Source organism: Thunnus albacares, chromosome 14, assembly GCF_914725855.1.
Source record: "Thunnus albacares chromosome 14, fThuAlb1.1, whole genome shotgun sequence".
In the NCBI taxonomy this organism is placed as follows: Eukaryota; Metazoa; Chordata; class Actinopteri; order Scombriformes; family Scombridae; genus Thunnus; species Thunnus albacares.
The window spans coordinates 24239083-24266947 of NC_058119.1; the positions used below are offsets into that span (position 1 = coordinate 24239083).

General features: G+C 41.4%; 1 protein-coding gene across 5 annotated transcripts in view; it reads right to left on the reverse strand.

Annotated features, from left to right (window-relative positions):
• The window catches only part of ehbp1 (EH domain binding protein 1), a 156193-nt gene that overhangs the window by 44713 nt on the left and 83615 nt on the right, over window positions 1-27865 (reverse strand). For 2 of the 5 annotated variants that reach the window (XM_044372578.1, XM_044372576.1), the window contains 6 exons: window positions 24743-25561; window positions 22847-22888; window positions 22398-22544; window positions 8944-9094; window positions 6405-6458; window positions 1974-2128 (listed from right to left, as the gene is read on the reverse strand). In XM_044372578.1, the coding sequence (XP_044228513.1) occupies window positions 1974-2128; window positions 6405-6458; window positions 8944-9094; window positions 22398-22544; window positions 22847-22888; window positions 24743-25561 (1368 nt within the window). Of the gene's footprint in view, window positions 1-1973; window positions 2129-6194; window positions 6459-8943; window positions 9095-22397; window positions 22545-22846; window positions 22889-24742; window positions 25562-27865 lie in introns of all 5 variants that reach the window. The other 3 variants (XM_044372579.1, XM_044372577.1, XM_044372575.1) reach the window with 2 other exon arrangements.

The following is a 27865-nucleotide window of genomic DNA, read 5'->3' on the forward strand; positions in this document are numbered from 1 at the left end:
CTCCCTCCCGTCTTACTCTTTTTCTTTCACTCTCGCTCTTTATCTCTTATCGCTGCTATCATCGCTGTGGTAAGCTGTGGCAGTGGTGATTCAGTGCTTTTGGTGTGTGTGTGTGTGTGTGTGTGTGTGTGTTGGAGAGTCTGAATGTGCGTGCAGGGGGCTGCGTGACTAATGTTGCAGTCTGCTGAGCGTCGCATGGCCTTATCGTGCGCTACCGAGGCTGCGCATACACACAATCACTAATGAGAGGGAGACTGTGTGTGTGCGTGTGTGATGTTCCTGCAGGTCGTTCCACCCTCCTGAAGGACTTTTGGGATGCCCAATCCTCTTGGGACAAGACAGTTTATCCTTTTTTAAAAGGACAGAAGTAGTAAACTCACACGGCTGCACATATACAGACATATTTATGCACACACATTTTTTGACATAACTGATTTGTTTTAGTGGTGTTGTGGTGAGTACACTTTCATTTGGTGCAGCTTCACATTTATATCACATAAGCTGAACTTGAAAATGAACATGGCAGCATATTAGACAAGCATTTGAGTGCAAATAATGGCTTGCTCACTAGTGATAAAGCTGTCTTATTGTGTAGTTTAGGCTACTGTGACAGTAAACTGTTTTTCAGAAGCTCCTGCAGCTCCGGTTGTTCTTAGCCTAAAATCTTCAAAAAAAGCTATGCAATTATAGTTGAACAACTGATTCAGCTGGGCTGGAAACCTTTGAAATTTTGGTTGTAGGTATTGTTCAACAACCCATTTAAACACTTGCAAATATATCATGGCTATTTCATGCTACATTAGCAGTAAAATCGTCTTTCTTGCACCCTCACTCCTAAGATGCAACTGTGAATCATGATTGTTAGCCTCTGGGCAAATCATACATAATTATAACAAGATGCTGATCACTAATTGTAGTTGTAGTAAATAATGTAGTTCATCAGCTAACATATGAAGCTAATATTGTTCTTAACATGAATCCAAACAATGCAACAGTAACAAAACCTTGTTTACAAGCTGTATTAAATGTTGAGAAGTAATATTAAAAAATATGATAAACTGTTAAATGTAATACATATATAATAGCTCACATTCACACAGGTATTTCCACCTACATTCATTCACTGATGGTGATGGGGCTGCCATGTCAGTTTCTGACCTGCTGACTCAGGAAAAGTTCAACATCGGGCATCAAAAATCAAATATTTGGCAGAGCGAGGAATGAGTGTTCACATTTTTGGGTAAGGTGTTTCCGATGAGGTGAGGTGAGGTGTCACACAAACGGTGATTCTACCTCTGTGTGGGTCAAGTGAGTACAAATGCACACATACGCACTCTTTTGGCCATAAAGGACTAAGCCTTTTAGGCTTTGAACACAAGAGGGTGTTTATGTGAATCGATGATCAAAGACACCCTGTGTCGCCATAAGCACAGAGGGTTTCGCTTGTACTGACAGCCACATACGCACACACTCACCTTATTCCACTTGACATTCAAAATCAATTAAACAGATGTTAAGACTGGCCGACTGCGTTGACTCAATATTCACATCAGAAGATATAGACGCACGCAGGAGCAACAAACCCCCCCCCTTCCTCACCTGCTCACACACACACGACAACTCTCTGAAAAGGTCATAGTCAATAAAATGGGACTGCTACGTGTTATGTAGAGCATTATGATGCGGGGGTGTGTGTCATGGCTTTAGACAGTCATATGGACACAAGAGGGATAAACTATGAAGTGGTCAAACTGACTGATATGTACACAGGGTCAGCAGGCCGACAACCGGGAACAATCGAACCTGATTGATTGGACTGACCCTTTGATGGTGTGCAGAGAACGAGGGGACAGACAGAAAACGACAGAGAGATAAAAGGAAAGAGTGGTGTGGAGAAAAAGAGAGAGAGAGAGAGAGAGAGAGAGAGAAAATAAAGATACCCAGTGGGACATTAATGGTGGATATGTGTGTACCTCCAGTCCTTCTGCAGGGCTGAGTGGGGAGGTGGAAGAGGCAGTAGGCGAGGATGAGGAGGAGGTGGAGGACGGGGATGAAGGGGAGGTGACTCCTCCTGGCCTGACCTCCGCCAGCTTCTTCAGCTTCAGGTCCACATGCTTACTGTTTGTTCCTGGAGAAGAGAGACAGAAAATGATAATGAGTACAAAACAAACACAACAGAACATGTAAAACAAAACTGATTTATAGTTTTGTTTTACTACACAGTAAATATACAGACATTTAAAATGAACAAAAGCACTGAACTTCACTTACACACACACACACACACAGACTGAAACTCTTACAAAGTCAAAAAGGCAAGACAACTTACTTTGGATTCATGTACACACACACACTCACCCAGACACAGCCATTGATAAGAAACGTACACAAACACACGAGTGGGAAAAGATATACAGCGTATACTGTATATATATGATGTGTGCGAGAGAGATAGGGATCTGAACAGACCAGGCAGCCTTAAGTCCTGTTTGTACTGCAGAGAGCTGCTCAGGTACCGGGTATACATGTCCAGGACTATCACCATGGTAACCAAAAGGGCAAGATGGAGGGAAAGAGAAAATGAAAGATAGGTAGAGGGAGCATGTTTCATTTTTAAGTGTTTGTTCTCTTACAATCTCTCTTTCTCAAGAGTTTATACTGAGAGGTGTTTCTAATATTTGGTCCATCTTTGTCGTTATAATTTTTTATAATCTTAATATACAGTCTAATAATGCTATATTGCTACAAAATTCAACAGCACCACAAACTCCAAAATGGCCATAAAGTTTAATTAACACCTCTCTAAAATGGTTTTATAAAGTGAACATTATAACCTTCTTGAATATATGGTTTATTGAGGAACTGCTGTATTAGACCACATTCATTTTAAAGTAATAATCTTGAAGAATTTCATTTAAATAAATGTCTATTAAACCACTATCTATCGCTGAATGAGGTCACACAATGGTGATTGAGCCTGTGGACCACTGATTAAAGCCTTTCCATTGGCAGTATTATGGAATGGGTGTCAGTGGCAACATTCCCAGGAAAAATCACAAGTGGCACACAGTTAGTGACGTGTTTTCCATCACCCAGCAGTGGTTGGTCCGCCAGAGAGGGTAGGCGGTGCTATCGCGACAGTCTCGCTCTTCAACTCACTTTTGTGTGAAGTGGCGTACCGCTAACTAACTGACGTCACACAGGTGACACTGTTTGGAGCTCTGGGAAGTGAGGTTGAAAAACACACCTACAATTATCACCATAGGTGCTGCCAAAGAGAATGAAACTCTTTGAGCTTGTTACTTTACCTCTGTGCACAGAATAAACTGGCCACTGAATTCACACAAATCGCAGTTTCACTTTTTCGCTTTTTTCAAAGTAAAACTAGCAAAAATAAAAAAAAAAATTGTAGATTCCACTCATTCTTTCTCCAAATAAATCCTTATTTCCTGTATTCAAATAATCAACAATCACTACTTTATTACCTTGTGTTAGAATCATAACTAATGTTGCACTTTTTTTTTTTTAAACTTAAGTGTCCTCAAATGACAGCTGATGACCCACTTTTAGGAGTCAAAATATCTTCACATTCATGTAAAAATAATGGTCTGTTCTGCCCATTTTCTTCTTCTTATTATTAAAACCTTTTTTTTAGCGCCTTTCTTATTCTTTATTTACTCCAAAATGATCGTCTCTATTTTCTTGCTAACTCCCTCTTCTTGTTCCAATCTGTCAAACTTAACTTCCTCCTTTCCTTTCCCTCCATCCATCCGTAATTTGTTTGTTCTATCCTTTATTCCTCTTTTTCCTTCCTTCCTGCCTTCCTTCCTTCCCTCACTGCTCCCTCAGTTTCTCTCTCTCTCTCTCTGTCTCTGTCTTCCAGTACTTGTGTACAGCTTTATTTTCCAGGGACTGGTAACCACAGCTCCCCTGCCAGGTCAGACCACTGCACTGAAGAAGATGAAAGAACAGGAGGGCAACCGTTTCATGTGTCACCTCCCCGCGTGACATGCACACATAAGCTGTGTCCCAATTCAGGGGCCGCATCCTTCAAAGGCTGCATTTGAAGACTGAATGCGTCAAAGCGGTGCAACAAGGCTGTCCGAAGGCTCCTTTAAATGCGGCCGAGAAATACGGCCCTCTTTTCCCGAATTTGGAGAATCCATTGGCTGGATCCTTCACGGCCCAATCTATCCCCAGATTCATTGTGTGCTGGTGATGATTGGATTTTTTCCAAAAAGAGAATGGCGTCTCCAACTCTAACAGCGGCCGATGATCACACTTTTAAATTTAAGTATTGGGTTTCAACTCACTTGAAGAGCTAATGATACAAATATTAAAAAACTAGGGGGCCTTGAAACCTCAAATTTTTGTTAAAATAATATATAAAATTACGTGATGTTAGTGATGCTAACTAACGTAGCTAGCTACATCATCAAGTATCGGCACGTCTCCATTTCCTCTAATAAATGGTAAAAGAAAATAAATAGATAAAGACAATTAAAATTATTTAATTAAAATCCATTTCTACTAGCTGTGTCTCTAATGTCAACTACAGCTTTCAAGGTTAAGTGACAGGAGCGGCACTTAGTGACGCAAATAGGAAATCCTCTGTAGACCAGACCGTCTTATTTAACAACAGTTTGGCCTTTGCGGTCTATGAAGGAAACTCCTTTGTAGACTGCGTCTTTCAAAGGACGCAGCATCTGAATTGGAACGCAGGTAAAGACAAACAGACACACACACAAAATTACATGATGCATACATACAGACGCCAAACATAAGACACACTCTCACAAACACACACCCAATGACACACAAAGAAACACACTTAGACTCGTATACATATATGATATAAAACAAAATACAAATGCAGCATATACACAGCGGAGGAGATGAGGGGAATGACCTGGGTAACAGGAAACGTACGACAAAAACTGAAAATTTAGGAGGGGAAACATTTACAGAATGAAGTGTGGTATCAGCTACTTTAGTGTTACAATCACCATCTTTCAGGAACACATAAAATTGCCTCCATTAAAGAACAAAAAAGAAAACACACCAACAGTGAGAAAAAAAAAAAAAACAAATAGAGCAGAGATACTGCACTTCAAAGCTCGAGGAAGCATTTGTCTGTTTTCATGTTTGTTTCTTCTGGTCCCTCACTGTACTCTCACCTATCTCACATCGGCAGGGAATTGAGGGAGCAAATAAAATAAATTAAAAACAAAACAAAGTAATTAGTTTACCTCTGAAGATTCTGGCAAATGCTTTCCTGAAGATATGATTTTATTTTTGTCTGGGGAGCACTTTTCAGACTTTATTAATTACTACTTAAAGAAGTTTCTAATGAAAGGGGGGAGAAAAAAACCCCCACCACCAACAATATGGCGGCACTAAACTAATGTATATTGTAAGTTAGTTCCTCCAGAGTGAAACACCGATATGTACGAAGCTTGCGAAGCCAATAGGATGCAGAAGTCAGAGGGGAAAGTGAATAGAGGATAATTGATGATGATGCACTGAAAGGTTGACGGCATGCACTTAAGTGAGTGACTGAACGACTGAAGAAGGCAGAGTGGAAGTGAGTAAGAAAGTGAATAAGTGATTGAGTAAAGCTTAGATCCGACTGCCTGTTCAAATTTTGATGAGGGCAGTTTAAACTAAATGACTGGTCTTGACTAAAGGCTTACACTGCCCTGCATTGAAAGGCTGTGCTTACTGTGTGGAGGAGATAAGGTGTAGTATCACAAAGACCCAAGAGAAAAAAGAATCACTCTAGTGTTGTTTAGACCTGATATTTCATTATTACAACAAATCTTCTGGATTCCATTTAGTTCTTCATCAGACCTCTGTCCACTGCATTCAACTTTAAACTTTAAAAAACTACCCATCAGATATTTTGTCTAATATGTCATTAAGAGAGAGCATGAGTGAGTATGTGAGTGATTTACGGCATTCACATTCAGGTATACAGTTTGAACAAGTGAGTGAGTAATGAGTGAGAGACTGAGAGAGAGATTTGGAGAAATTGTAAATGATTGGGGTACAGTATGTGAATGTACAATTGAAAACTGACCACTGAGAATGTAGGAAATAAGGTAAAGAAAGTGCAGGCAGGTAAATGTTAAAAAAAAAAGGCAAAGAAGACAGTGAACCATGCAGCACCACACAGCCTCAGCCAGTGATTTTACCCAAAGAGGATAGCTCAGAGCTGGGGTTAGTAAGCTCCAGGGGCCCCTGGGTGCTGGAAGTAGCTGGAAGAGGGGCCTCCAGTGGCAGTGGGTTAGTAACCAGGGCAGACGCAGACGTGGTAGCAGCAACAGTATCATCATCATCATCATCACCACCACCACCAAAATGGAACTGCTCCTCCTCAGCCCTCCCCTCTTCCTCATCCTCACCCCTTTCACCATCAACACCGTCACCCTCATGATGACCCACTCCGTCCAAAACATCTGCAGGTATTGAGTGGGACAGAGGAAAGGAGATATGAATGAAAGGAGTGAGTCAAGGAGGCAAGGAAGGAAAGTGAAGAGTTAAAGCGTGAAGGGAGGAAGTGAGTGAAGTTAATAAAAGAAAAAGTATAGGTGTTAAAGGAATATAAGGAAGAAAATGGGAGGAGTGCAGAGAAAAAAAAAACGTTAGTTCGTGTTAACATTAGTCTGTACTAAGAGAACATGTTAAGTGACATGCATTATTAAACGTCTCAAAATGTAGACATAACATGTTGTCATCTCTTAAGTCTGTATCTCTCCTTCAGCATCACACTAACTTGATGGCATGTTGACTATCATCAAATAGATAGTCGCCCTAATATTTGGTGCACTATTGGAAACTGGGTAAATTGTTGCATGGTACTGTGTAGAGCTCATTAATGGAAACAATCCTACTAACCAATCTTGTATCTAACTGAGTTTATGCTATGAAAAGGCAGAAGACTACTGAGTGACAATGAGGGACTTTGACTGATTGGTGTCTATCTGTTTATGTGCACGGGCGTACACATATCTAACACACAAAGTGAAACTAAGACCTCTGTTTAATTTCCCTCATTCAAAGATCTGTAGCCTGCCTTTCTTGTTCCAGATAAAAGAGGCAGGGCAAACAAAAACCACAAAAACATGAAAGCACATATTCCATTAAGTCTCCTGAGGGGCTCAATAGAAACAACAGTGTCTCCACATTAGGAACAAAAGAAAAGAAATGTTGAAGAAACTCAAATGGAGACCTGAGCTGCTCTAGCTGCATGGATAACCCACCATGGATTAAAACAAAACAATCAGTAAACAGCGTCTGACATCGCAAGCTCCCTCCTCTGCTATTTACTTCTTGGTGGGGAGAGAGACCGAGAACAAAGAGAGAAGGCGAGAGAATCAAAATAACAACATTTCCTTTTTTTTTTTTTTTTTTTTTTTTAATTTGCTAGCTGCGATGCGGAGCGTGCTAGCAAGCGCTGTTCCTGCGTGGCTGGCTGGGGCCTAATTAATGGGAGGCCATGGTGATGGAGTTTGGAAAGTTTCTTTGCGGGCAGACACTTGGAGGGGGCAGCCCGGGCTGCATTAAAGGACCGTGAATGGTGTTGAGGGGAGAGAGAGAGAAAGACAGAGAGAAAGAGAGAGAGAGAGAGAGAGAGAGAGAGAGAGAGAGTGTGGGGGCTAGGATTAGCCGTTCTGCTCGGCAGGCCTTGTGTATCACAGCCCACAGCATTTCTCTCTTCTCCTCACCTCCTCCTCCTCCGCCACCCTTGTTCCGTTCTTTCCTCCAACTCCATTTTTAATGAGATCAACAATTAGTCCAATTCAGAAAAGCTGAAAGAGCAAATAAATCAAGTGCTAACCCTCCCTCTGCCTCGCTGTCTTTCTTCAGTTGCTGTTCTCACTCCTCCTTGTTGGTTAGGGTTTGTTAGTTTTCGTTTTGTTCGTTTATCTCTTCTCTCAACTTAAAAAGGAACCCAACATCACTCTCAGGCTATCATGTTCCTTCTGACTTTCTATTTGTAATTTTGTCACTTATACCTTGAACCCCTCTCTGTCCATTCACAACCTATAAGAGGCCATGTCTCAATGTTTGCTAATCTCTCCCTCTCTTCCTCATCTGTGGGACCCACAGGAAGTCATCCTTCCTTGATCCCTACTTTTAGAATATCAAGAGGCTTCTTCTCTCCTTCTTCTTGAGCACAGTTACACTTTTCATTTCCCTGCCTTCTGCACGCTCTCCGTCCTCATCTGTCTACACTCACACCTTTCATTTCCATACACTGCACTCAATCTACCTGAACAGTACAACCGAAAGAGGGGTGTAATGTTGAGGTATATCGGAAACAAATGACTAGAGAGGCCTAATAATGGTCATCATCATAATAACCCCAATTTCAAGGAAATGGAAAGCAGTGGGAAATGTGCATGGCGGAATTTTCTACCCCTGCAAGCTGTTATTAGAAGTGTTTGGTATTTTGAGCATAATTTGGCCGCACAATGTGTTGTGTTGATTAACAATTACTGGGCGAATGAGACGAGGGAGGAGTCACAGGGTAAATTGCTGCTCTGAATATGAGGGTGGTGCTTTTTAGACCCGCGGCCGTTGTCAAATGACATTTTGTTTTTCTCTGAGGATTAGGCAGAACCCCTTTAGAGAGCATAATGGAAATGTGTGAGTCGTAGCGTGTGTGGATGAAGGAAGTGAGTGTATGTCAAAAGCATGCTAGTGTGACTTTTCTTTTGTATTATAGTTAATGAGTATTAGTGAGTTGTGTGAGTGTTAGAAAGTGTGTGTGTTATTTTTTTTTTTTATGGCATTTTAATCAAACTCTGAAAGTATGTTCATGGGGATAAATAAAGTCTAAATGAGAATGCTGTGTGCCCATTACGTGTATGTGTTTATGTTTGCTGACTTGTGTGTGTGTGCATGTGTGTGTGTGTGTGTGTTGAGGTGTGTGCTGACCTCCAGCAGGGCTAGCCTTGCTGCCCTTGACTCTCTCAGTGCTGGATGGGTCCAGCAGGCTCATGTCAGACATCTTGACTCCGGATCGAGCCTCAGCTATCAACTGCCTGGCTCGCTCTCTCAGCTGTCTCCGCCGCTCTGCATCCCGCTCCTGCACACAGACATAAATATGCACAAAAACATGAATAAAATTATTCAAGTCATTCTTGCTCAGGTGCAGGTAAATGTTATGGATGTTTCCGATGCAAACAGGATCATAACACTCACTGAGATCCAGAGAAAACAATTGTAACAGATGAAATCCTTCATTTTAGAGAAAGTGTTACATAATTAGTGGCCACAAACACGTTTGTATTTCATACCAGTTAATGATTATACAATTTCATATTGTTACATTATGACTATTTTAAGAATGAACACTGTAAAAAGATATGACAGACACTATACTCACTAATTCACAACATAAAACCTTCACAGACAAACAAACTACAACATAATCAAAATTAAAGTTTTGTTATCAAAATGGATACACACACCTTACTGCATTATGGAGTTAGGACTGTATAGACACACACACACACACACACACACAAAAACATCATCTTGGTACTAGACAGACAGAGTATTGAGCCATCACCATCAGAGTAATGGCAGAAATGCCATTTTCAGGCCGATCCAATCTGATCCTACTGATAGCACAGGCCACCACACACATACACACACTCACAGAGCAAACAGGAAAACCTTGATGATGTCAATTGACAAACACTTAACTGATGACGACCCCACTGAGCACACATTCAATGCACAGCAAGCAACATATGGTAACCAAGCAGAGATACACAAATGTCCAAGACAGGTAATTTAAAATGTACTCTTGATAAGACTGATACAAAGTGATTTTCAGAAAATAAGGGACACAAAACAGATAAAAAGGGAACAGCAAGAAACATATCATTAATTCAAAGCTACTCTGAAAAGCAGATGGGGGGAAAGTTATGAGGAAGCATACTGATTTTATTTTATTTATTTATTTTATTTTATCTATTTTTTAAACAAGTTGCGGCAGCCGAAGAGTAATGCACTAGACAAGTCAATAATTCTGGGTGAGACTATGGTGGAAAAAATACTGTTTTGAATCCTGCCTGCATGATTTAAGAGGTTACGAGGCACACAAACTAACACAAACATCACTGCGCACTAACACACACACACACAAACTCGTCTTACATGACCCAACTTAAGCACAAACACACACACAACACCTACACACTCTAAAAACTCCACCTTGCACCCCTCCCCTTCCAAATATACACAACCACATACGACCCAAGGGAGAGCGGAGCAGCATTTCTCTGTCACTGTTCTCCCTCCCTGTGGTTTCCTGTTAATCAGGCTTCTCCATATTGAGGCAGGGGTTTTAGGGCTGGCCTATTGAAGCCACCCATTTATCCATTAACAAAACAAGCAGCGCCCGCTAATGAGCTACATCTCTCCATTTCCATGTCAATTGTTTGTTTGTAGCCATTGTTAGGATGGGACAATGGGGCTGTATTGTAAATGACAGCAACCCTAATGCACTCTGTGTATATGTGCGTGTGTGAGTGAGGGAGCCCAAGGGGATGCCCACAGGGAGATGGGAACACACCTTAGAGAGAGACTGATAAAGAGAGAGAGAGAGACGGAGAGAGAGAGAGAGAGAGAGAGAGAGAGAGACCATGGCAGAGTGAAGTAGAGAGAGTGACAAAGAGTGAGGTGGAAAACCAGAGAAGAAATTATTGTTGATACTAAAAAAAGTAAAGTATCAAGCGTCGAGCATTATGATACTTCTTTCTCAGCTCTCATTCAGCCCTGTTCCAGGCATCGAAGCAGGGAATCATGATTTCTAATTTGAAAGAAAATGGGAGCCTGAAATCTAGAAACTTTGTTACGTACCCTCAAAAACCAAGTTACAAAGTGTTACAAAGTTACAAGTAAAAAAAGACAAGATATCCTAAAACAACTCAATCATGGTTATGTTGGTCGATTGTAAAAAAGATTTTCCAAACATGACTGACAAAGGGAAGGTCGAGCATCAAAACTAAGATCGACAGAGAACTTGAAGTATTAATTTTAGGTTGATGACAAAACTTTGAAGGCCAAATGACTTCATCATGGATTTGGATTAAGCTCTAGGAAGTCCTGTGACATCCAACACTTTATATCTAATAAGCATGCTCAGTATAACAGTGGAAATTCAATTTGTGTTTACTTTTATGTGATCAGAGAACATGATGTAAACACAAAACAATAGAGGACCTCAGATTGACCCCTGTGGAACACCACAAGACATACACTACTAGAAAAACTTACTTGTCATAAAATAAATCAAGTGGGTAATTTTTTTTCTGTAATATTAAATAAAAATGGATGCGTAGAAATAGGTTAAAATAAAGACTTAAAACAAGAGGAGTCACAACATAAAGTATGCAAGGACAGATGGCCTAAAATACACTGTTTGAGAAGTTTGTAGGAATGATCCTGAGTGAGCAGGTGTGAGGATTTTATGAGTTGACTGCAAAGTCAACTGAGATACTGACTGAAATGGGTTAACACAGAGGTCCACTTCACCATAAATGCATGTGCTGAGGCCTCTGGGGTCAACCTGTCTGTTCAATTTAATTTCTTGCATTTTTTAGCTTAGATTTTAATGGCTGACCAGAGAGAGCGACTGATCTGAGACAAATGTGTGGAATAGTATTGTTGTATTGCAGGAATATGTCATCCATCTATCCTACTTTGTATTTACGGTGTTGTTTTCTTTCAATATTTCTTTATTATCATTCTCACTTCCTTCTCTCTTACTATGATTTCTATGCAGGCGTCTCCCTGCTTTTATAAATGTAATATGATAAACAGTAATGTCACAGATGGCCTTCTGGCTATGGACTGGTTCTGATATCCAATCTGGCCTTTACAGATATGGATACAACTACCAGTTAAAGTGTGCCTGTATGTGTGTGTCTGTGTATATATGCATACAGCTTGGGCCCGCATGTACTCCAAAACATCCCACTGCATTATTGTTGTCGGCCATTTTGGGGACAGGAAATGGGGAAATTGACTTTGCCTATCCAGAGGCTAGGATTAACGCTACAGAAAAATGCATCTGACTAGCGCCTAGCTCAGTCAGCTATAGAGCTACTGATTAGAAAATATGAGGATATGTTTGGAAGGACAGGAGAGAGGAGAGCAAGTGTACAAGAAGAGTTTCTTATACATTGCAAATGCACATGAAGCTCAGTCAGCTAAGAAAAAATAATGTAGCAGAGACAGAAAAGAAGCGACCACAAATACAACTTGCAAGAAGAAAAACAGACTTTATCTTACACATTTCTCTCTCTTATGCAAATTAACCACTAGTATTATATTAAGGTCATTTAAAGTTCTAAATAATGCAGATGTTGGCGAGGGAGCATTATTTCCAAACATCTTTTTGGGTGCTTAAAATTTCCAAGTCTTTGTCAAACCTTTTGAGATTGGATGACTGTCACCTAACTATTACCAACACTGACATCCCAATTACTACTCATTGTTCTGTTGAAACACGATATGCCAGAACTTTTTTCATTCCTAGAGGAGACTTGTTAACCAAGTGGTGATGCAATGCCACCCAGTGGACATTACGCCAACCCAAAGTGATGATCACGCTCGCTATTTCCAACTTGGGAAGTGGTGACGGAGATCATACGTAACAGAAAAAATAAAAACACACAACCCTTTTATTTGGCAATGCAGGACTAACAACTAGTGGATGTAAAAGCCATGGGGACGCAACTTTGGGAAACAGCGGAACACACAAACCAAACTAGCCTCGTCGTTACACGATCAAAGCCAGGATGAAAAAAGAAGTGGAAAAAAGGAGGAGAGAGAGCGTGTCAGCTGGTGGTCAGTGGGTAGCACTGCTTTAAGAATGGAAGCTCAGGAGGAGAAGAGACTTTTCTTTTTTTAAATGGCGACAGCAAGAACAATCGTGTACTGTGTCTTCCATTGACTGCTGGGAACCTCCAGGGGAAGAGAGGCTAAACGGTTGAGTGCGAGACTGAGACAGAGGGCTCCTCTGTGGGCTTGGCGTCGGGGTGAGGACCCCTCTCCGCTCTGGAAGCTCTTTTTGATCAGAGGGAGCAGGTTGTCGCCTTGGTTGCTCTTTTCTGGGCAAGGAGAAAGAGGGAGGGAGGGCACGCACCACTGGCCATGTACAGAGACCTGGCGTGGGCACAGAGTGATGCCACACACACACACACACACACATACACACAGGGATGCACACACAATCACTATCTAAAAGGGTTTGCCAACCTCCCAGATAGCCAGCCAGTCTGGCAGCCAGTCATGCAGTTCCAGACATTTGTCATGACAGGCTAATTCACAGTCAAGAGGTGCTTTAGGTCTCTATCTTGTCCAGGCACACACACACAGATGCTAAAGAGCTACAGAGCACACACACACACACAAAACCAGTCACATTGCTATGTAATCACACACTCGTAAAACACGGATTCAAATGCCAGAATGATGATCCAGATGCATGATGGCACACGATGCAGATGCAGGTAGAGTTCAGTCAGTCAGTGGTAAAACTGCTGGTACTTCATTCAAAGCTATCCTACCGCAAAAACCAATACACAGGAAACACCTACAGTAGTTACTTTATGTTAATATACCAAATAATCTAATACAACAACATATAACCACCATGTCTACCATAAGAAGATCTTTGCTGGGGAAGTACATTGTTATATGAGAAAGAATAAAGTACTAAAGATCACAAACTAGCTTCCTGGTTTCTACAACAGTTGGCAAAGAGGCTAATTATCACTATATTTAGAAGACATCTTTAGACCAATTAAAAAGGGGCAAACTTGGCTTTTGCAGCTGACAACATTTCCATGACACTGTACTGATTATCAGATTATCCAGATGTAAAGGCGGGTACCACCAGTGAGAGTCAAAGCAGTGAATTAGAAATTCTCAGCTCTTGGTCCTCATAATTTCTACTGTTTATATTTCAAATAAGCCAACAGTTGATTTGAATCAAAACATGTAAAATCTGATCATAAAGAATGTCGTTACAGTAATAATTAGAAATAATAAATAGCCTCTGCTGGTCTCTATGCTACAGTTTTACTATTTGCCATAAGATCACGTTTGGAGGGAGGGATGATGTAAGACGGGGAGATGCACAAACAGAAACATCTTCTTTGTGGCAGGGAGCAATGGGGTTTATGGGAAATGTGGTCTTCGTCTTGAAAAACACAACAGAGGATTCCAGTTGGCTCAGTTACAGTCTTATCTGCGTACTGTAATTTCATCGCAATCAATTTTAACAATAATATAAGAAAATGTAAAAAAAATATTACATGTACCAAATGTAGAAATCTATTACTTTCAAAACCCCCTATTGCTCAAATTTTGGTAAAAAGAGAGAAAGAGAGAGTGAGAAAGGGGGAGAGAGAGAGAGAGAGAGAGAGAGGGAGAGAGAGAGCTTATCGGCTGGCTCCAGACGGAGTGCGCGGATCAATGGGCGTGCGAGGCCCACAGCGATCAATGCATTTGATAAAGAATTAAAGAAGAGCCACTGTACATGGCTATCAAAGAACCAGGACACGGCCTAATTATGATTCGACGGGTGCGTGCCCATGATAGGGGTCTGTGTGTCTGTGTGTGTGTGCGTGTGTGTGTGTGTTATATGTTCATAAATATAAATCTGAGATGTTAGAGTGGAAGTGGTGTGGAAGTGCAGGCTGTGTACCTGTGTATACGTGTAAGTGTGTGTGTGTGTGTGCACAAACTGAATGGTCCAGGAGTGGTGTGTAAGTGTGAGGGTTTAAATATTAGTGTGTGTGTGTGTGTTTTGAGCAGAGCTGTCATGTTGGTGCGGTTTGCGGTTGTAAAACTAAGCTTTAGGTCATACATGATATGTGTACATTTTTATGACTGTGTGTGTGTGTGTTCCTGTGTATGTTTGTGGTGTGTATGTGTTAATGACTGATACCATTTTAAACTCAAATTGAAACATAAAAAAAAGGGATATATTTATGTCATATAGTCAGAAATGATCAGGTGATTTTCATTAAGTTGTTTTACGGTATTTTTATTGTGCCATTCTTTGTCTTTTGTCTTGAATGTCTGTTCTATCCTGTATGTGTTTTCCTATTGAACTGTGCGTATTTGTATAAAGGGCCATGTAGGGACAGGTGTTTCAGACTTGCTAAGGCTATAAATGTAGTTTGTGGTATTGTTCCATGCTATAAAACTGTTTGCATTTGTATAGAATAAAACAACTTCTTTATGTGTGCGTGGGAAACATTTTCTGGGTAAATAAATTTGTGTTTGACTTTTTAAGTTCTGTTTAACTGTGGTTTCAGATTTGAATGTTGAGCTGTCTTCCACTCTGTGTGTGTGTGTGTGTGTGTGTGTGTGTGTGTGTGTGTGTGTGTGTGTGTGTAAGTGTTTGTGTATGCTTAACAAAGGACACTTTTACAGTAGGACAGGTAGAACAGGAAGAGTGGAGCACGGAGACTACTCAACACACTCACAAACACACACACACACACACACACACACACACACACACACACACACACACACACACACACACACACACAAAAGTCAGAGGAGCCTGTCACTCTGACAGACGAGTAAGATGGGAAGGTTTTGCCCTTTAAATTGACAGGATAATTACTGGTAAGAGAGAGAGAGACACAGAGACGAAGAAAGTGAGAGAGAAAGAGAGAGAGAGAGATGGGGGGGGGGGGGAAACATGAGCTGAACTTTGTGACAGTGGGCAGCAGAAAAACACAAGTCACTTGTCACTGCACAACATACTTTACAAGCAAAAAGGGGCATCATCACAAAATAAGCCCCCCCTCCCTTTGAAAAAGCTCTGATATCGTCGATACCTTGGTGCGATATGGGCTACTGTCAATTATATCAGAGTCATCCAGAGAATGCTTCTCACATAAATTTGTCTGTTTTGAAAGAAGTGGCTGCTGAATTTAAAAAGACGACAAGTTTTTGCTAAAATGCATACCAACATATGTCACTGTGAATTTGTATTATTAGTATTTGCACTGTATAATTTCACCTTTTATGACAATAAAACTCACTTCCTCACTTATGGCCCTTTTTGACTGCACAACCTTTCTTTTTTTTTTTTTTTTTTTTTTTTTTTTAGGAATTCAGGAACTGTCCCTGCATTTCAACTGCGGGAACCTAGCACCGGTTTTGCACCGGTTGCTGAGCCAAAGTTTCAGCCCTAAAGCAAGTATTTTCTAATGGGCCGGGAACTGTCAGGGTGGAGTTTGCAACACTAACAGGCAGCCACAATGTCTGAATAGCATCCATTCAGGCTGCATGGAAGTCCTCGTAGTTGCAAGTATCAACAGGATTCGGGACTGAAAAAACATTTTCTATCTAAATGACAGTTTTGAAGCTGATTTCTTGAGCAGTTTATAAAAGAAACTCTCTTTGCTTATTGTATCAATAGGTTATGTATTAAAGCAAAAAAAAAAACTACAACAAATGGTGTCTTTAATCTGTTATTTGTCTAATTTGCCTAAAAGTTAATGGTTCTTCAGATGCAGTGGAAGTGCAAATACATATTCCTGAGTGGAGTCTCTGGGACAATTTGGTCAGCAGGAAAATCAGAGATATGTAAAGTCACAAGTACGAAAACCTGAACCGCATAAAGACACTAAAATATCATGAATATTAAATGTATGTACACACACGTGCATATACTTGTGAACACATTTAAATCACACAAAAGGCACACACATGTCCAAAGTAATTAAACTTTCCACTCAAGCTAAAACAAATTCTTTAGACACTTAGTAAAGTGGTGGGATTACTGTAATTTCATATGAACATTAAATATTCTCTCGTCTGAGGACTTTATCCTTCATATTTTATTCATACAGAGTGGCTTTAAGACAAAGAGAGAGGGAGACTGGTGCTACAAGGTGGACATAAAAAAAAATATCTGACACTTCCAGTCTTGTACAGTGGAAATTATTTGGTCAAACATGAGCATGAGGCATGTGATGACTTGACAAAGAGAGATAGAAAGGGAGGTATATGTGTTCAGTGGAGGTCTGTAAGTGTGTGTGTGTATTACAGCTTTCCTCTCTGATGGCTTGATCAGCTCTTGTGATGCAATTGAGAGAGCGGTCTTTCACTTGCTCGTTAACACACACACACACACACACATATGCACACACACACACACACACTCAATTTGGAGACTGCCTTTGATCTCCACTCCAGCCAATTCAGCCACGACACATACCCACACACTCCAACACACACAGTACAAAGAAACTCCCCACCAAACTATTTAGTTTCATTAGGTGCAGATTCTTCAAAAAGAAGAGAGAGAGAGAGCAAGAGAAAGGACGGAGGGAGGGAGGGAGGGGGGGGTTGTAGGAAGAGGAGGAAGAAGAGAGAAGAGAAAAGGGAGAGCTAGGAGAAGAAAGGGACGCCAGCCACATTAAAATGAGACCTGGAGAAAAACTATTACTGCTGGGAGAAAGTTGAAAAGGAGAGAGGACAGGAGGAGGAGGAGGAGGAGGAGGGGGGAGTAAAGGACAAAATGTGGACAAAAAAAAAGGAGAGTGAACAAGGCCATATTTGCATTTTCAAAATAGATTTCTTTTTCTATATTTGCTGCAAAGACAGCCGTTCACTGGTAGCCTTTTCAATGGTTGAACCCAAGAGATGTTTTAAACCACAGGGGCCTAAATTAGGATATTTGTATGCTGGACTTGTAATATTATCAAATGATTACAGGATTATGTTAGATTGGATACATTTATTATAAGTAATGCTGCAATTTGAGTCAATAATGTGAGATTTTGGATTATGAAACTCAAATTTTGCTATAATAACTCATGTTGGCTGCCTAAATATGCCAGGCAACATTCATCTTTCCAGCTGTCACTGTTTGGAAATTAGGGCCAACAGCCAGGTAAGAAATAGCCGTTATTGTGTCCCTTTGATAAACTCTTTTCTTCAGTACCTCTTGGAGGAAATTGATTATTCAGACACAACATGTTTCTCAGTTTTGGAAAGTTTATGAGTGCCAAGGCTCAGCCAGACGGCCTTGTTTCAACCATCAGTGACACAAATAAAAGAAAGAAAGAAAGAATGTACGGAGGAGAAAATGAGGACATGAATGCAGTCAAGTCAGGATCAGAGGACAGCAGATGGGAGTAGATGACACCCGCGGGTCACAACAGCAGAGACCCAGGAGTCCCCTCCACTCCTGAGGAGGAGGAGGAGGAGGAGGAGGAGGAGAGGGAGCGATGGAACAGAGAGAGAGAAGAGGGGAGGAGGAGGAGGTGGTCGGGGTGCTGGTCGGCAAAAATCAAACAGGACCCAATTATAGGAATCACAACGAGTCAGTGAGCAGGGGAACTCTCTTACCTGGAAAACACCAAGGCATTTGCGTGCACTTTTTAACGCATACCACAAGCACGCACACACACACACACACACACACACACACACACAAATGTTCAAAAGAATGCTAAAGTGCACAGGTGCTGCATACTTGAACACACAGCACACACGTATTTTTGCTTTACAGTTTTGCAAAGAAATACACACAGATTCACACAAACACACACAGACTTCTCCCAAACCTAGTGTGGATCCTGATAATTAGCCTGGCCAGGCCGGTGTGAAATTACTATTCTCATCTGCTAATGGATGAGAAGACCTGAAGCGAATAGACACAGACAGACACACACTTCTCGATTAAAATAATAACAGTAAGAAAAACTAAAAGACCAAGAGAGAGACTAAAAAAAAAAAAAAAATCCTATTGCTGCAATAATAATAACATCCTTGCCCTAGATATTTGTTAGAAAAGCTCATTAATTACCCATCTGGCTGTTGGTTGGGACATTACAACATAACAAGACATCTACACTGCGACTAATGATAAATTGTGAAGGCCACCTATCAGGAGGAGGAGGAGGAGGTGGAGGGCTCAAGACAATTAGTAGTACCGATTATCCATCAAAGACTACAGAGAGTAGGACAGACGGCAAGATAAGATGGAGAGAACTGAAAGTGAAAGACGAGATGCGACAGAGAAACAGAGAAATATAAAGGACGAGCAGAGAGAAAGAATGAAAAAGAGAGAATGTGGCTAAACAGGAGAAAAACAAATGGACACAAAAAGAGGGAGAGATTGTGTGTGTGTGTGAGAGAGAGAAAGTGACTGAGAAGACGAGGGAGGGAGAGAAAGAGAGAAAACTGAACCTGTGACCTTAGATGAAAGAACCAGTCACTGTGGGCTACAATTAGGGATGGCAGGAGGGAGAGCATAGGTCAAGAGAACAGGGTTACACACACACACACACACACACACACACACACACACACACACACACACACACACAAACACACACACACACACACACTCCAAACAAGTATCCAACACATTGTTCAGTAACAACAGTCACTGTAGCTGTGGATATGCAGGTATTTATGCATTTACACTTGTGAATGCATGCTATGGGTTTAAATTCTTAAGAAATATCCACATAGAACTGTTGTCAATATAATGTGGTGCAGCTAATATATCCTTGTGTTGATTTGTATGTTTTTTTATATGTGTCGTATTTAGCTGACACCTGTTTAGAATGTGTTTTTATTATTGCAACAGTAAAAAAGCCCTCAGTTCCAACTTCACCTATGATTTCCTATACTTAACTGTTTCCATATTATGAATTAATGAAAAGAGATTTCATATTGGGAGATATATGCAAGGTAGAAAGGTTTTACTGATGAGAATAAATAAGTAAGTAAGCACATACTGTATGTATGACGTTAGAGTTTATTATTCAGTTGATGACAGTACTTATGTTTTTAAAAAAATCCTTCTTGGCCTGATTTTAATTGAATTAAAGCTTTAATCTGTGATGTGAGTTGCAGTGGGACTTTATTTCTGAATTTTAAAGGATGAAAAGAAATCTCTTGGAGAAGGTTGAGCCTCTGTTGACGAGTCTCACCAGCTGCTACTCAGTAGATTTTTGGAATAAAAGTTTAGCATCTAATATGAAGTTTGGATTTGTTGCTTCCAGGAACCTGCCGTACCCGACCCCTAAAATGATTCATATAGTCCAAATGTAGCTTGTCACAATTTTTTTCAACAAATCAATCATTTCAGCGCTACATAGAGTTGTGCTGTTGTACAAAGCCCTGACTTGCGCAGCCTTGAGCAAGACATGATTTTAGTTTATTAAAAAAAAAACTTGGACTAACTGATTTGCGCTTTGAACGCTACACCCTTTAAACAGCTAATGTGTCCCCCTCCTCTCCCTCTGCCCAAATCATTCTGTTGCCCCCACATTAGCCACTTCCCTGGAAGAATGAAGCCCGCTTTAATTTAATTAAATTATACCTTATGCATGCTAAACAGCAAAGCACCTACTTAGACGGATGGAGAGTTAAATGGGAAAGGCTTGGGCCTCTCCAGCTGATAACATGGACACACACACACACACACACACACACACACACACACACACACACACTCACGCTAATCAAAACAAGACATCAAGTAATCTAATCTGAATCACTAACAATTATCAGCACATTGGCCTCAAGGCCAGTCGTATTCCTTTGATCAATGTTTTCTATTAAAAAAAGTGTAAACAATTCAATATCTCCCTCTCACTCCTCCTCTTTTCCCTCCTTCCCTTATGCATGGAAGCGGTGCGTGCGTGTGTGTGAGGGGGTTATTAACCAATTGTCCTTGGAAATGAGTAAGGAAATGAGGAGGGGAGGGAGACAGAAAGATAGAAAGAGAGCGGAGGGGTGGGTCTGGCTACTTTAAGGAGCTAATCCAAGTGAAGTCAGCCATCTTGCCGCACAACAAGGGACAGTAGAGGACCTTTTTTTTCGTTGCTTAGGAAATATATCGGCGCAGCAACAGCTTTGAAAAACTCTTTTAATTTGCTTTCTTCCTCTGAAGACTTTTAACGCCACCAGTCCTTGGAAGGTCCTCATTTATTTCCTCAGATTATGCTGAAATGGTTATTCCTGTGGCCTACACACAGACAAACACTGACAACACACTTTAATACATAAGCATGTGCACGCACACACACACACACACACACACACACACACTAAAAACCATCTAATTCAAGGGCAAATTTCTCTTTAAGGATTCAGGCAGCAAATGCAGGGGCATGTGGCTGCTGCCTTTTAGATATTTCATTACCAAAAGGTATTTATTTCATTTTACCCTCAAATCCCTTGTTGTCACAATTCTCACAAGACCATATTTTTTTTCTTACCCCCCTTCCCTTTCCTTTCCTTTCCCTGAAACATTTGGAAACGTCACTGAGGATTTGACCACAGTGCTTTCCCAGGGTAACTCCTGGTCCATCAGTGCCCCCCTCCCCTCCCAGTGTATTATGTTCAGTGGAGCGTACTAGGTTCAGAGCTGGCAATTTCACTCGCGTCTTCTCTAGTCTAGTTTGCTTCGGTACAGCGACTCTCACCCCCCTTTTACCAAGAATGTACTTTTGCTGACAGGTGTTTGTGTACAACATTTACTCAGTGTTCAGGGAAATTGACGGGGGCAGCAAATTTGGTCGGGATGTCATAAAAATTGTGCAAAGTCAAGATGACCAAAGAGGGAGACTCAAAGAGAGAGAGAGAGTGTGTGTGTGTGTGTGTGTGAGAGAGAGAAGGAGAGGGAGAGAGAGAGATGTTTATAGAGCAAAAAGGGAGTGAGGAAGTCCATCCACATTTCGTTTTTTCTTACTGACACATTCAGCTTGTGACATTCAGTAGTCCTCGAGAGAGTCTGAGCAGAAGTTAATGAGGAAAAGTCTTCTCTCCTTCTCCCAGCATTCTCATAAAGTGTTCAACAAAGTGGACTGCCAGAGGATGAGACATCTTGGACAGGCTTTTCTAGCATTTTGCAAGTGTAGCAAGCAGCAAATACAGAGCTGTGGAAGTGACATGAGGGTGTTGAAGAGGGTGGTGGTCACTCTAGTGGCTGTTCCTGCACACTGAGGTGATGCTGTACAACACTCCAGTGCACGGAGCAAAGAGGCAGAGACAGACAACTCAAACTCAGAACAGCATTTACTTACTACACACAGAGGAGGTCAGACGAACCTGAGCCCTCCTCAGAAACCTGTACACCCAGGCTGACTCAAACTGGGCCTCAAGTAGAGACTTCTTCCTGTCAGATTTCCTTCCCATGTGTCTTAAAGCTCCTCCAATTCTTAAAATGACCAAAGAATTGACCTACTTGTTTTTATTGTATCAGACAGACAGTATCATTCCTCAGAGAAAGGGAAAGTAAACCGTTTCAGTCCCATAAATGCAAGCACACACACACACACACACACACACACACACACACACACAGCACTTTGACTTACATCGCTGACATTTGTGGCCCTGTTTGGTGCGGTGACAGCTGAGTTGGGGATGTTCTTGTTGCCGGCCTTCATTGCAGCGTCTCTGCGGGCCTGCTCCAGGAGGAGTCTGGCTCTCTCCTTCAGCTCCTCCTGACGAGACAGCACCTTCTGGGAGACGAGACAAGGATTGAGTGTGATAACGTGAAATAATGCTAATGACAATATCCAGGACTGGGTACTGTTCACTTCCAATTAAACTGTGTCATAAATAAGGAATCTTTTGTTCACTAAAATGTACTTTGTAAGTACACATATTGAATATGAGATATTAGTCCTTTTAGATTCTCACACACTCTTGCTTCTTTGCAAGTGTATGGTAGGAAAAGCTGTTTGTGACTCTAGAAATATAAAGTATCTACATATAAAATATTGTATCAACAGTCTACTTCTCTCCTCAAAATTTTACTCACCTTCTCAGCTGGGGGACTTGATACAGGGGCAGGTGTTGGCTCCTTTTAAAAGAGAAAACAACATTAACTAGGTGTGCAGATAAAATATTAGCTGACCTATTTAATAAAAAATATATATACACATGAAAAAAACCAAAAACACCTAAAATTTGCAGACTTACAGGTTCTAAATTGTAACAAATAATAGTTTGTACTGATACTATTCCCCTTATACATGATTCTTACCAAATTAATTAACTGAACTTAGGTGATGCCATTGACATGAACACTGACTGACATCTTTACATAGCAAGCTTTCACACAAATAGCTTTCACATTTCTTGTACAGTAAGCAGACAGATGTATAAATAGATTAAGACAAGCTGCCCGTAATGTACGAGCAGGGTATATCCCCCCATGATATACAGGACCTCCAGGACACTCCGGCATTACGGGGCCAGCCTACAAGCTGGGCTCACGACACTGTCTGGGTCCAGTAGCGTGGAGATCATGACGGCTTTGACAAGAAAGCAAAACACACACCTAGCCTTGGATTTTATCTGCAGGGTAATCCTGGCTATATTATAACAGGATGCATACAGGACAAACAGAGCTTTTACATTTGGCTTAGACACAGTAATATTACAACCAAGCTGTTTCTAACAATGAAACATGTTTATCCTTTCAACAAGTCAAATCTGACCTGGGTGCAGGCGAGGATGCATCCCGCTAGCTAGATAACAGGAGATCAAAATGGGGTGTCATAACTGTCATAACCCCGCCCCCCCCACCCCTCCCTCCTGCTGCCCCCCCGCCTGCCCCGTGACCTTTCGACTTGTAAACAGGAAGCGGTAATCTGGGGTTAACCAACGCAGGCAGCAATGTATTCAATGTGTGTTTGTGTGTGAGTGTATGCGCACATGCATACAGGTGCGTGTGTGAGACAAGATGAGGTGTGCTCTGCGCAAAGTGTCGCCACGCCTGAGCAGTCACGGCGCCAACTGCCATCAACTGAAGGGATGAGAAATATAATGAAAAATATAATGAAATGTCAAAGCAGGGGGTTTTCCTGGGTGCCTTCTATAGTTGCCACATGTTAAGGGCCCGGCCTCGACGTGTCTGGGTCTCGGCAACGAGACAGGTGACGACAACATCTAATGCAGAACGGGTGAATTTCGGTACGGTCATCTCTGCAATGACATCAACGAGGTCGGGATTTGAAGCTTAGCGAGTGCCAGGAGGGAATGAATGTTCACCGCATCCTCTGTCTTATGACTGATGTAGCTGTGAAAGTTTCAATCAAAGTGAGGGTGCAAGGATAAAAACCTGAACAATCCATTTAGGGGCCAGGCAGCTACCTGCAGGTAAACACTGTCAGAATCTTAATACCTGACTTAAGTAGCCGGATGAGAATTAGTGTACATCACACAACCTGATCCAGAGGTTGTTTAACGTAGAGGATTTATAATTAGCTTTGAGATTGTTTAATGTATCTCTTACTGACCCCTAAAGGACACGTTTAACTATATTCAAAACACTGAACACATTCCTGCTGTACATGAGCTGCTTTGCTTCTCTTTTACTAAAATCAGGTGATTTAAGAAACTTAAAAAGAAGCATAAAATATCAATTATTCAGCATGTTCAAAAAGTTATTCTTATTTATAACTAGTCTCAAATGGTAGTACAAAGTGAAAACAGTTATGGTGCTTTTGAAGAGACAGAATCTGAGTTCCTTTTTGACAAATCATAACACTTTGACAGAGTTATGTGTCTATTTAAATTTCTTTCAATTTTTAAAAAGATCTAACATTTAAATAAATGTATTTTAGCTATTTGGAACTAGATTTTTCTCATGTGGCATTTACATTTTCTCATGTTGTTTGTATACAATGGCATTATTTGTCTGGGTGTTTACCTGTTTAGGGGGCATATCTGTGTGGTTGACTGGAGGGGAGCTGGTGTCTGAGGCAGGCTCAGACTCCGAGTGACGCAGGCTGGCCCTCTTCTTCTTGATGAGGTCGGCGTCCCTGTTATAGGAGAAGCCCAGCTTCTGGTGCGGTGGAGAAGAGGAGGAAGGGGCTCCTCTCCTGGTGGGAGACCCTGGCTCCATACCTCCGTCTCTCCTTTTCTCTCCCACCTCATCATACTGCTGTCTTTCTTTCTCCATCTCTCTATCTACCCTCTGTGGTAACTCGCTAAGGTCTAAAGTGTGGGCTTTGAGCAGATTCCCCCTGTCCTCAGAGCCTGACGGTGTCACATGGGTCGAGTCTGTTGAGGAGGTGCCCAAAGCTGTGCGTGGTGATGGGACAGGAGGTGAGGTTTGCAAAGGCCCTGCTGTTTGCAAGCTGGCTGTAACTGCTCCTACTTCGGCCTTCCAACCTGGCTCCATCGCCTCTTCCTCAGCGCCTTTAGTGCCGTTAGATTCGGTGTTAACACCAGCAGCAGATGAAACGGGTGAAGAGTCAGCCTGGCGTGGCTGCACGTCATTGAGTTCAGCGTAGAACTTGTCCTGGCCTATGGAGGCGTTTGTATCGGTTTCAAAGTCGCCCACCTTGTAGGTGCTGCGACTGCTGTTGGCCTCTATCTGAACCACGTTGAGCTCCTCACCAGAGAAGTGGGCCCGGATCTGGTACAGGTAGGTCATCACTGTAAGCTTGTCAGGAATGGCCAGCAGCACCATGTCGGATGGTTCCAGGAGACGGGAGATGCCCAGGCTCGCAAACCCATCATACGCCTGCCAAAAAAAAAAAAAAAAAGACACCACAGATAAACTGTCATGTTACAAATAACGCCTACCTGTTTGAAAAAGATTTGGATAAAGGAAAGAATATGCCACATTACATCTAGGATTGAGGGGGTGGAAGGGTGACAATAGTTGGTGAGATAGAAGAAGTCTGGTTTCTTTTTCCTGACATAAGTTGTATTTGGTGCATGGTGCATTGCATGTATGATCCATGTGTGTATGTGCTCATGTGTGGTTGTGCGTGAGAGACACCTTTGGCATGACTGCTGACAGGTCACGTCAGGGATGGTTGTCCCCGATAAGAGACGCAGATACCCCAAGGCAGAGCGCTTAATCCCGATGTGTATGTGTGTGTGTGTGTGTGTGTGTGTGTATGTGTGTGTGAGAATGTGCGCGCGAGTCCTTATCGCTCCCCTACATCAACCTGCCCGCGCTCTCCGTCACGCGTGTAATTGGTCTGATTAGAGTCTGATGAGAAAATACAGGTTTGATTATCAAGCGACACACGAAACCCAATCCCCCATCACCAGATAGACTGAGACAGAGAGAGAGAAGGGATGAAAACCATTATCGCAGCCAATGACAGGTAAATAAATAGATTAACAGCACACACACACACACACACACACACACACACACACAAACACACACAGACACACACAGACACTACCTCCATTCCCGCACACACACACACACACACACACACACACACACACACACACACACACACACACACAACCTCCCCATCCATCTCTCCCAGGTATCACAGCTTGTATCTGGCCTGCTTGATAGTGTTGATCTAATTCCAACCTGTTGCAGCTCTCGTTTGTTTCACTGCCTCCGTAGATCTCCCCAGTCTATCAATCTCTCTCTCTTTCTCTCCGTCTCCCTCTCTGACTTCCAGAACCTCCTCTGTGTTTTTTTTTTTTTTTTTTTAAAAAACCTTTATTTACCCCCGGGGGATTGTTTTGAAGAGCCCGATTACTCTTTTCAACTCTGCTATGCTTAAATATAAGTCCTTTTCTTTCCTCTAACTCTACATTTCTTGGCATTTTTACTTTATCCAGAGAAGAGATCAGCTGAGCACATATGATTCTGCTCTGCATTTGGACCACGTCATTTGAGAGCTTTGTAGTAAACAACTGTCTAACTGAAGGACCCTGAGCTACTTCAATGATGAGCTGAGTTGCATGCTTTGCTCAGAGGCCCCTCAACCGTAATAGTTACTAAGAGAAGGGATTTCTTAGACACCAGCTTTTTTGTTTGAGCACCCAAATGCGTAAGTGTAAAATGTTTGCACTATAGTAAACAGCATGTACACTATTTTTTTGTTACCTATCCCACAACACAAAGATTAGCAGCAATACTGTAGATGTGGAAATTAATATTATGCAACACTAAACGATGATGATTCATAAGTAGAGTTGCAACGATTTGTAAATTGATTGATTAGTTGATCAAAATAAAATAAACCTGCAACTTCTGATAATCAAGTAATTGTTTCGGTCCTTTTTCAAGCAAGAGTGCCAAATGTTTTTTATGATTTATCTAATTATTGACTGGGACAGTGTCCAGTTTGAAACATTGAAGATGTACTGCACCAGAGTTAGTTTGAAGCTAGTTTGAATCTGCAGTCCCGGTTCCACCTTCTCAGATCTAATGTTTTGCAATTTTTCTTTGTTATATATGACAGTCAATTGAATATATTAATGTTCTAGACTGTCAGTCAGACAAAACAGGCAATTTGAAGACATCAATGCAGGCTCTTTGAAACTGTGAATGCCATTTTTTCACTATTTTTTTTAGCATTTTATTGATTAAATGATTTATCAGCTAATCGAGTAATTGGCAGATTAATCGATAATAAAAAAAATTGTTATTTGCAGCCTAATTCATAAGTCTTCAAAATCAACTGAACACTCACTACAGAGTAAACTGATGAGTGGCCTTCCAGTTACAAACCCTGTTTGATGTCGTTCATTTTATTTCTCCAACTGTATTTATTTCTATTACAGATGGAGAGAACTGGAGACACGAGAACAGAAGGAGAGAAAGGGAGACTAAGTAGGTGGTGCATTTAACTGAGATGTTTCTCAATTTACAATCAATTATGACGTCTTTTGTTAGGAGTCGTCTTTTTTCACTCTCACCTATTTTGTCCCTTTCTATTGATGTAAATGGTAACAATGGGAGGAACATCTATACTCGCACAGGGAAACGAGGGGTATGCAAGTTTGTGAGTCTGTGTGTGTGTGTGTGTGTATGTGTTTGTGCCTGCAAAGACAAGGCAAGAAG